The 11,906-nt window shown below is 37.1% G+C and overlaps 1 protein-coding gene across 1 annotated transcript; it reads left to right on the top strand.

Annotated features, from left to right (window-relative positions):
- Positions 1 to 10,479: 10,479 nt before the first annotated feature.
- On the top strand, positions 10,480 to 11,656 carry LOC118745660. Its single transcript, XM_036479215.1, has 2 exons — positions 10,480 to 11,530; positions 11,595 to 11,656. Exon 1 carries the CDS (start codon positions 10,636 to 10,638, stop codon positions 11,374 to 11,376), a length of 741 nt encoding a protein of 246 aa, XP_036335108.1. The 5' UTR covers positions 10,480 to 10,635; the 3' UTR covers positions 11,377 to 11,530; positions 11,595 to 11,656.
- Positions 11,657 to 11,906: the final 250 nt, after the last annotated feature.

The raw sequence follows: 11,906 nt of genomic DNA, 5'->3' as shown, positions 1-11,906 counted from the left end.
CAATGCCGGTAGCCGACCATACTTTAGCACAACTAGCAGGCGCAAAACTTTTCTCCAAATTGGACGCCAACTCGGGTTTTTGGCAAGTAAAATTAAACGCGGCATCACAGTTATTTACAACGTTTTTAACCCCGTTTGGTAGGTACTGTTTTTTGAGAATGCCTTTTGGCATTTCTTCGGCCCCGGATATTTACCAAAAACGAATGCAATTTATACTGCGCGGCATCAAGGGGGCAGTATGCCAAATGGATGATATTCTAGTGTTCGGAGAATGGCGCTACATTGAACAAGGATAAGTGCGAAAACGGCACTAGTTCCCTGAAGTTTTTGGGACATGTCGTCGACGCGCGGGGAATTCGTCCAAACAGTTCAAGGATAGCGGCCATCGAGAAATATCCAACACCAACAACGGTTACTGAGGTAAGAAGGTTCCTTGGAATGGTCAATTTCGTTGGTAAGTTCGTTCCACACTTGTCAGATTTGACGCAAGCGCTCAATGAGCTACTACGAAGCACGACAGAATTCCAATGGGGAAGCAGCCAAGAAATATCCTTTCGACAGCTGAAAGCTCTTCGATCCGTCCCACAAAACTATTCTTTCCACCGACGCATCATCCTACGGCCTGGGAGCAGTTTTGCTACAAATCTACGAAGGGGACATACTGCGTCCAATAGCGTATGCGTCAAGATCACTTTCGCTGACAGAACGAGGCTATGCACAGATAGAGAAGGAGGCGTTAGGGGTTTCCTGGGCGGCAGTGGTAAAATCTCCAGAACTACTCACGGGAATCAAGTTCAGCATAGAGACCGACCACAAGCCTTTAATAGTCATATTTACGTCGAAAAATTTGGACGAGTTCACAGCAAGACTACAAAGATTCAGACTGCGTATGATGAAATACCAATACGAAATCTATTACACAGCGTAAAAATTCTTAGTAGCGGCAGATGCACTGTCACGTCATCCAATCGAAGAAGAGGTAGAAGCGGGCGAAGGTTGCCTTGAAGAGGACGCTAGAACATATGTAAACAACGTAATGGCAGTCCGCCCATTACCCATGGTAAATTAAATATTTATGAATGTGCTCAAAAGAGAGATACAATTTTGCAAAAAGTCGCAAAGTATTGTTTAAATGGTTGGCAGGACCGATACCGAATCGAAGCACAGATTCGTCCATACTACAACGAGAAACACTGCCTATCAGTAAACAACGAATTGCTTATGCACGGCTGTCGCGTTGTAGCTCCTGCGGAGCTTCGCCATGAAGTCTTAGAGAAGATACACGCCGGTTACTTAGGAATTGTCAAATGTAAGACTAGGGCTAAACAATCTGTTTGGTGGCCAGGCTGTGGAAAAGATATCGAAAACCATATAGGAAAATGCTCCATTTGCATTCAAAATACCACGCCGCACCATGAAAGCTTGATTAGCACCTAGACACCGGAGCGTCCTTGCCAAATCGTAGGGATCGACTTATTTTTCCACAATTCAAGCTGCTACATAATCGTCAGTGACTATTTCTCGCGATATCCAGAAATAGCCAAACTTGAAAACCAAACTACGAGCTGCGTCATTAACCATCTCAAATCAATTTTTTGTAGGCATGGCATACCTGAGATCGTCAGATCGGATAACGGACCACAGTTCCAGCGTGTCAATCAATCAGCCTTTGCGACGTTCGCCAGACAATGGGGGTTTCAACACATAACTTCATCCCCACGCTACCCGCAAAGCAATGGCTTCATTGAGTCTTCTGTAACTGTAAAGTCCTTGTTGAAGAAGAATAAGGACCCATATCTAGCGCTGATGGAGTATCGAGCAACACCATTAGCAAACGGCTTTTCACCAGCAGAGATGTTAATGGGCAGAAAGATCCGCACTACTCTACCTGTAACGCAGCAGCAATTGGTGCCAAATTACGACCTTGAAACGCCAGTTGAAAATGACAGGGCGCTGAAAATCAAGCAACCCGCCAATTATGATAAGCGGCACGGGGTTACTCATCGAGAACTATTTCAAGTGGGAGATGTTGTGTGGATTCGTAACTTAAGCATGTGGGGTCGCATCAAACAACGAGCAGAAACACCACGCTCTTACATATATCGTTAACACCAGCAATGGAGATTTTCGCAGAACCTCATTCCATCTCGTGCCTGCCAGGCGAAAACATGTTCCATACGAGCCTGGGGAGGTAAGAGATATCATTGAGACAACAACAAAAGGTAATTCAGAAGGTTCTGAAACCGAAAATCTCAGCACTAATGCAGCAGGTGCGCCTACAACGACATCACCATCTACTATCCCGAGATATGTAACTATGACAAAAACGGGTCGCATAATTAAACATTAGGGTGGGCCGAAAGTACCAAACTTCGAAAACTTTAAATGGCCCAGTGATAAAAAGTTGCCTTGGGAGAAGAGAAATTGAGAGCAAAAAGAATTTTTGAAATCGGTTAATATTTGACCCTCGCGCATTGGAGTAAAAATATCGATTTTTGACCAGTTTGCACAAAATTTTTAAAACTTGTTATACATGAGTCACGAAAATTAAAAACAGTTATTTGATCGTGTGAACACATAAAACATGTTAGCATACATGTATATATGGATTGCCATTTAACTTTAAATACAACTTTACGATTCTTCTACAAGAGCAGAATTATTTTTCTTGGAATGCCAACCAAGTCATTATAATAAAAATATAGATTTTATTACATCAATAACTGCATATCAGAAAAACACTATTAATACTTAGGAGAGATTCATTTATTTTAACGATACTTTATTTGTTGTTAAAACGAGAGGTTTCAGCTTTATAACTACTTTTTTATTTCAGTGAGCAACTATATCAGTGTTTTGACTTTTTTCATTTTGCGTTATAGTACAGGTATTCATGTCAATAAAAGATGGAAGCCTCGAAGAACCGTATTAGCAGGAAAACATTTTTCTGTCCGATTTTTGGTACTCCAAAGGATTTACCTACTTCTCAACTTCCTACATATAAAGAAGTCGTGAATTGTTTCTTTGAAGAACGTTTTAACCTGGCTTCTGTGGTAGATTATAGCACAGTCTGCTTTTCTACCGTAACAAATGTAGTTGCACAAAAAATTGTGTCAATTTATAATCTTGCTTCCATTCCCACTATTAGCGAAAAAAAAAAATATCAGAAAAAATAAAATTATACCACGATTCGAACTACAATTTAAGAAAATCTTACAACAGAGATAAAGAAAAACAAAATTATAAAAGCAGACTTGAAAAGTTTCAAAAGGAAGCTGAAAAACTTTTCGACGTAGCATCCTGCAAGTGTAAAATGGAATTGAATTGTGTTTGTGGGAAAACTATGCAAACTTGCAATTGTTCAACTTCTATTAACTGCTGTTGTGATAAATCATATAAAATACCACTTCCTAAGATAAAATTTGTATATGAACAAAGAAATGGTAGACATTGGAAAATTGGTTCAGTTGACAAACAAGAATCAAAAAAACTTAATAAAAGATTTATTAGAAAAGAGCAAGAACATTCTCGATTAAAAAGAGGGATATCAGAATATTCACGTAAATTTCATGCCATTAACCTAGACAAAGTAATCTTAGATGACAGTTCCCTTCAAGCGTGCAAAAAAGATACTCAGCGGCACAATATAGAATCGAAAGACGACGATGAAGACGAAAATTGTATTCCGTCAAAGAAATATAGGTCATTATCAGGTAAACAGAAGAGAATTAAACTTCAGTCGACTGCATTAGTAAGTGATAGGTATGGAGTTTCTGACATGGCAACAGCAGCAATTACTTCAAGTGTTTTACAAGATTTTAACCTTATTAATCAATCTGACAAGTCACTAGTCATTGACAAAAATAAAATAAGACGAGAAAAGACCAGATTGAGATCTAGTTTACAGAATAATGTTCTTATTCTCCGAGGATTATATTTTGATGGCAGAAATGATAATACTCTAACTATTGAAAAAATGCACTCAAAAAACTTTCGCAGAGTGATTAAAGAAGAACACATTTCATTGATTCAACAACCAGGGTCTAACTACATTAGTCATGTTGCCCCGAGCTCAAATTCCGGGAAAAACATTACTGATAGTATCATTCTTCATTTAAAAGAATTGAAAATTTCGTTTGAGAACTTAGAAGCTATTGGCTGCGATGGAACTGCTACTAATACTGGATGGAAAAATGGTGTAATTCACAATATCGAAATGGTTCTCAAAAGACCCCTTCAGTGGATTATTTGTTTATTGCACTTCAATGAACTTCCATTCAGACATTTATTTGAGTATTTGGATGGTCCAACTGCAGGTCCTAAATCGTTTTCTGGTCCTATCGGTGAGTCTCTTCTTCTCTGTAATAAGTTACCCATCGTTATATTTGAAATCATTGATTGTGAAATCATCTCTGTTGATGAGGAAATTCAAAAAGATCTTTCTAAAGATCAGAGGCATCTTCTGAATATCGCTTCAGCTATTAAGTCAGGAGTCTGCCCTCCGGATTTAGCTATTTCAGATCCAGGACCTTTATGTCATTCTCGGTGGCTGACAACTGCAAATCGAATTCTGAGATTATATGTATCAACTGTGAATCCTCCCAATGAACTCAAAGAGATAGTCAAGTTCATACTTAAGTGTTACATGCCCATATGGTTTGCATTAAAAAAAGATAGTTCTTTTACAGACGGACCAAAGCACGTATTCAAAGCTATTGAAACATCCAGGTACTTAACAGAAAATCTTCTCCAAATTGTAGATCCTGTTATCCAACGCAACGCGTTCTTTGTTCATCCTGAGAACATACTCTTAGCAATGTCAATGGACAAAGCAAAAAATATTAGAAAACTTGGTCTAAAAAAAATCATTGAGGCTCGAAAATCGCCTGCGAATAAAAAAAAGGTAGTTCGAGATTTTTTTGTTCCAAAAATTAACTTTGATTCGACAAGTTATTCAGAAATGGTCGCCTGGGACTCCACTGAATTATCTTCTCCACCTCTTCTGCGCCATGTTTCAACTGAATATATCGCATCACTCCTAGAATCGGGGTCTGTTCCCAATTGGGATATTAGGGACTTGCCCTGCCACACTCAATCAGTTGAGCGTTGCGTTAAATTAGTAACGGAGTCAGCAGAACATGTTGTTGGCTATAAAAATAGGGATGGTTTCATTCGAACTACGTTGCTATCCAGAGAAATTATGCCATCCTTTACAAACAAGGCACACTTCAACGCGAAGATTTAATAAATCGGTAAGTGACAATAACTAGAGGGTCGTATTTGGCTCTTCTTGGTTGGTTGGTTGGGAAGGGCGTGGGTGGAACTCTAGTTGCAGCTAGCTTCTCGTGGTGAGTTCTGAGGCGAGTTAGATATGCTGCTCGTGCCAAGAGCTGCATATAAAAACCATTTTATATGACATAATACATATGTTAAAATATAGGTACATACAAAACGATATCAAATAAACAGTGGCGTGCTGGCCGTATGGGAAATTGGGAAATTCCCAGGGCGGCAGCTTGTCAGGGGCGGCAAAAAATTTATTAAAAATATGTAGAAAACTTCCGATTAATTTTTTTTTAATTTTGTCAACTTAAAAAAAGCATGTAAGAATCAAACATGCAAAATATGTTATGTGAACAAAGTGCGCTCGGGTATAAAAATTAAAAAATGGGGCGGCGCTAAGGAAATTCCCAATTCCAAATTTAAACCCAGCACGCCTTTGCATATAATGTGTTGAAATATTACTCCTAGAGGTTTAAAATAAAGCATAAGCAATTGTAAAAAAAATTTTGGAAAAGCATCAAAATTTAAAAAAAAATTCTAAATTGTGATCCCCATGCGCGAGGGTCAAATATTAAAGAATTTCAAAATTTCTTTTTGCTCTCAATTTCTCTTTCCCTTAGGCAAATTTTTATCACTGGGCCGTTAAAGGTTTTGAAATTGTGGAACTTTCAGCCCACCCTATTAAACATCCCGATAGGCATAATACATAAGAAAATATCTTAGGTTAATAACTATATCTGGAGTAATAATGCAATCTGTAAAGGTATTATGCAAAAGCATAAAACACTTTCTTATCTTTACCTTTTTCTCATAGTCGAACTAATTTGAATTATCTTTATGTATATTACTAAGTTCCAGCAGCTTCTTGCTTAAAAGGGGAGATGTGGAGTATTCGGTACACACTAACTGCTCTGCTCTTAGTTACTCTTACGTTCTCTTTAACATGTGAATAAGTGATTTACTTTGTAACCTATGTACCCATGTACAAACATGAAAAGAAGCAATAAAGCAGTATTGAAACAGAACTGGTGTACACTACAATTATGCTCTAAAAAAATTTGTGTGAAAGATGAAAATTTTTGGTGAATATCGTAGGCTCGTCCAAGTCCATCAAAGTTCAATGTGCTCAAAAAATAAAAAGTAATAAATAAATTAATTAACATTTACTAAAACTGAAATTATCTTCGAAAGTATTAGTCCTACATAATTTGGTATATGGACCATTTTTGTAGAGAACCGAAATAAGCTAAGAAAAGTTTTTTTTACCACTTCAACTTTGATGGACTTGGGCGAGCCTAAGATATTGACCAAAAATTTTCATCTTTCACACACATTTTTTTAGAGCATAATGAGCCATATTTTTGCTATAACCCACCAAAATTCTAATTCCCTGCTGAAGTCTAGAAAAAAAAAAGTCTGATGAGGAGATGTCGTGATCTCCGAAATAGCTGCTATAACTTCCATCGGTAAGACTTTGTTGCTTTTTCCATTTTTACTAATAAAATAATCGTGGTACAAAGCTCAAAAAATATTACAAATAAAAACTATTAAATTATTATTTTGGTGCATAAGGACGAATGGGTATTGAAAATCGTTGCATCCCACAAGTTGAATGAAATAAAAAAGCGTAGCAAATATAGGATAAAGCGCAGTGGGGTACCAAATATTAAAATTTTGGAAAAATCGTAACAAATTTACTACGATCGTAGCAAAGTGCCAACGCTGCGACCATTAAAATAATATTTGCGTTCCAGATGCTCACGATGTTCACGATTTGCATTTTTTTTTTTACAGGAAAGCGTTCCAGGTGCCAAAAACCCGGTACGTCAAAGCACTTTTGTGAGAGTAACTTACACTGTCTCTCAGTCAGAAGTTTTAGGTTAGTGATAGGCAGGGTTGCATTTGTAAACAAAAACAGAACGCAGTGAAAGAAAAGAACCTTACATTTGTTAAAAAATTTAAGTAGTTACAGGAAAATTGGTTTTCGCCCTCGCTCCTCTCTTTCAAGAGAGTAATTTAGTTATTTGACAGTTTTTCAGGTTTCTACACGAAGTTATCTGAAATGCAACTAATTTTTAGAGGTGAGCATTTTTACACATAAACGCGAAAAAACTACACCAGGGCATATACATTTTGTAGCCTTTGATTTGTTGTGCTCAACGAAAAACCGTTATTAATTAAAAAGTTACGCATTGGTTACCCGTTATCTCAATACGATTTTTAGAAATATTAAGTAGCACGTTGTCTTTTAACATAGGATTCTTCTTTTTAAGAACCATCTCAAAATATTTCCCCATGTTCATAATCAAATTTACCAATATACATTTATAAAAGTTATAAATCAGATTTTCTAGTATGGAATATAATTAAGAGTGTACTTACTTTTGCTTGTCCAGTAAATGCATTTTTCATTTCAATCTTCTTGCACTAAAATTATTGCTGCCATTATATAAATAAAAGGAGATATCTACCATAAATTGCAACACAATACAGCGCGATGAACAAGTTCCTCCCAACAGAAACATACTCGGTGTTAGAAAGGGGTAGAAGATCTTAACTTGTTGATTCATATTCGATGTGCAAGCTGAACTCTTGACCCTAAAGTAATTTCTGTTAAGCCTATAAGTGTAATTTATTAGAAAAACATGCTGCTGGAAGCTGCATAGCGACACAGGAGATGTTATATTGCGCCTTTGGAGTTGTTTTCGTCACATGCCATGCATTTTTCACTCAGTGTCTGTTTCAGCGCACAGCTTTGGAAGGGTGAGAATATGGTTGCTAGTTTAAAAGGGTTTGATAAGACATCACATAGAATTTAATTAAATAAGCCTTCATTTCTTGGTTTTAACTGCCTGTCCCTAGCTTGGCTGCGATCATATTTGCAGCATACGTTGCGAAAAAACAATTGATGGCGTCTTCTCTAGGCCGTTTACTGAGTCGTCTGAGATTCCTCAAGAAAGTATCTTAGGTCCGATACTCTTTGTTTGTTATACAATGATTTTAGTAGCTGTTTCATTTCATTTATTTATTTCGAAGATTTTGTAATTAGTGCAATACCATATGAAATCTTTTATAGTACAAAAAACAATAGTTACCCTGTAGTCAAATGTACTAGTTGTAAACCACCTCACAACTAGTATGACCCGCATGCCCAACTAGTCAGCCAACTATGTTTTTTCCATGCAATCAACTCGTATTTTTAACATGGGGATGTCCTACGAGATGGCAATTGTCAGATTTCGGTCAGAAATATACCAGTCTTATACTAGTTCAAAATATACCGAAAAATACTAGTCCAATTATAGACCGGAATCACTACTTTGGAAGTCAAAAATGAAATAAATTCATAAATATACAATAAAAACCTTTGATTAAGTACACTTGAATATATTACACATTTTTATTTAGCAGCTTTAGATTTGTCAATAATTAGTGTGTAATTTTTTGAGTATTAATTAAAAGGGAAAATAGATAAATTTAAGTGTATTTTTCATTAAATGTTATTAAAAGTAAAAGCTTTCAGGTACAATAAATACTATATTTTTTATCTTTTTTAATAATACTAAATATGCAATAGAAACCCTTTTAGTTAAAAATAAAATAAATACTTTAGTTCATTTTCTAGTAAACTTAAATAAAAATAAAAGTTTTCATTAAATTAAATTAAATTCATTAGCTTTCAGTCCTTTCTTTTTAAAATTTTAATTTATGAGTTATGAAATATTCTTAATTTTTGTCTATAGTTTGGCTTGTTGGTTTAAAATTGAAATTAATCAAACAATTATATTAATCGTAATTTAAAAAAATTCAAAAATAATTGAAAATGATTAAAAATAACAAAATAATCCTGCAATTAAAATTAGTGAATAAATTAACAGTTTTTAACTAATTGTTATTCATTAAAAAGGTGCTCTTATTGGTATTTAATCATTAAACGGTTATCCAAAAAAAACATGCTTTAATTAATAATCATTATGATTACTAATCATTATTTAACAGGTCTGGTATAAATGAATAGTACTCGCTTTAATGGTTTAAAATATACCCTAATAAAAGTTTTAATATTTTGTGTACTTTGTATTAAACTCTTGAAGTCAAGCACCAAAAAACTTTTTTTTTTGTACTTGGTACAAGTCTGGTAATTTTTGACCTAGTTCGGTTTCAGTCAGGATATTCTAGTTGTAAACTAATATTTTTCCTGACTAGTTTGGGGTTTCACTGCAGGGTACTCACTACAGCCATACATGTAAATGTGCTTTCAAATGTTGAGTTTGAATCAACATCATAGCGCGCGATTAGTGCATTCCCTGCAGCAAAATTTAGGGACAGTCTGGCAAAGCGCTAGTTCCGCCCTACAAATTTCAGAACTGTCTCTGAACTCCTGAAAAAGGGTTGCAGAGTTGGACGGTTGAAACTCACATGTTGCTAGTTGCGCTGTCATCAATGTTACTCATCCTGGTCATGAGAAAGCTGACAAAAGATGCACAAATGTAATATACTATATTTTTTCGATTTTCTTAGACCCTAAAAGTAATAACAAACTGTTTTCGTTTATTTAATTTGTAATTCTCTACATAGTTTATGGGGCAACTGCTCAAATATTTCCAAAAAAGTCGTTATTGGTACATTAATGTCATTTTTATACATATCTACGTACGTACAAAATACGAATAAAATCATATAAACCGTGTTTTAAAACTTTATACAAAACAAAGTTAAATTTAACGATTTTTCGTCAAAATATTTGACCTTTTAATCAGATGTAAAAAAATTAGTAAAAGTGGTAAACAATCTCACTTTGAAATGGGAGTGCTATTGATATGAACGATAATGTACATACGTAAATGTATTGATTTTTTTTTTTAATTTCCAATGTTCTTCATTTTAAATATTTATTATTTATAATATTTTTATTTAAGTACTATGTCTCATACTCCATAAACCATTTAAATTCCTAACTGTGCTGCAAACTTATAGAACTCTAAAAACTGTCTTCAAAATTTCAAATTTTTAACCAGATATTTTTTATAAATATTTCGAGTATTCTGTTTTGTAGCCCATAAAATTTTAGTGTAGTAAAGTGTAATCTTGCATCTTAAACGAAAATATTTAAATAGGAGAATGCCTTCAAGAGCGTGCGTAAAAAGAGTTATAAAAAATCAGCGCGATTAATTATACTAAAATTTAATGGGATTCGCAAACCGGATAGAGGAAGGAATCGCGGCTAAAAGGCAGCGGTCAGCTGAAAGCGAGACAGCAAGGCCAGCCAAAAAATCGAGGCGCAGAGACGACGCTGCAAAGCCAAACGTCAGGCTCGATCTAGAGAGACCGACTACATCGAGAGCGGCGGCAATGGCCAGTGAGGTAGCCAGAAGACACCTTATCGTGGCACTCATAGACCGGAGCAATCCGCTGGGACAAATCTCTCAGGAGCGCTGGGGAGCAGTAGAACATAAGCTGCTGGATGCGCTTGTCGCAAAAATGGATGGGGACCCCACCACGACCATGCCAACTTTCGATGGTGCGGGGTGGCTAAATGGGGTGAAAATAATAAAATGCAAGGACGATCCCTCTCTACTATGGGTAAAGGAAGCTGTTGCGACGCTTCAAGGCCTGTGGGAGGGCGCCGTCTTGGAGGTTGTGGACCGCAGCTGCATACCATCCATACCGAAAGCGAAGGTGCTCATACCCCGCACGGTAAAACCGGAGAATGCGCTGCGGCTTCTGCAGAGACAGAACCCAGACGTGCCGACGGGAGATTGGAGGGTGTTAAAGGTCACCAACTCCTGTAAGGAGGATGGCAGCCAAAATTACATCCTCCAAATCAACAAGCCGGCCGAAGACATACTATACGCTAGGTTCGGGAAGATGGCGTGGGGCATAGGTAGCGTATACCTTCGCCTGAAGAAGCGAAGCCTGGCCGATAACAATGCCAACACGCTGGAGGAGCGAGAGGTCGAGAAGGATCTGGGAGAGATCCTGGAGGCCACCTTGAAGCTCCAGGAGACCGAGAAGGGCGATCCGGAGATTCTACCCGACCCCGAAAAGAATCCTGATCCTTGCAGTGAAGGTTCTTCAAATAAATCTGCATAAAAGCAAGGTCGCCTCTGCCGAGCTTCTCCTCAATTTAGAGAGGATCGGCTACGATGCGGCGTTAGTCCAGGAGCCATGGATAGCGTCGGGAAACGTGGTAGCTGGACTAAAGTCGCAAACTTACTATACGCACATCCCGAGTGCAACAAACAGGGTAAGAACAGCTATACTGGTAAAGAAAAGTATACACTCTTATATTGATCTTAATTTCTCTTCAGATGATCTGACGGTGGTAGCTGTGAAGGATGGCAAGGATGACACAATACTCCTTGCATCTTATTACATGCCTCACGACGAGGAGGCGAAACGCCCACTCATCATAGGCGCGGATGCCAATGCGCACAACACAGTATGGGGGAGTGGAGATACCAACGAAAGGGGTGAGTCTTTACTAAACTTTATATTAATAAGTAATTTAGATATAGCTAACCGGGGTGAGGAACCAACTTATATTGGCCCTACCTCGAAGAACGTCCTTGACATAACACTCCACACTAGTGGGGGAATCGGAGTACAGAATTGGGAGGTGC

Source organism: Rhagoletis pomonella, unplaced genomic scaffold, assembly GCF_013731165.1.
Source record: "Rhagoletis pomonella isolate Grant_MI unplaced genomic scaffold, Rhpom_1.0 Rhpom_scaffold_00009, whole genome shotgun sequence".
NCBI lineage: Eukaryota > Metazoa > Arthropoda > Insecta > Diptera > Tephritidae > Rhagoletis > Rhagoletis pomonella.
The sequence above is the reverse complement of the archived record's forward strand: the minus strand, read 5'-3'. Positions and strand labels throughout refer to the sequence as shown.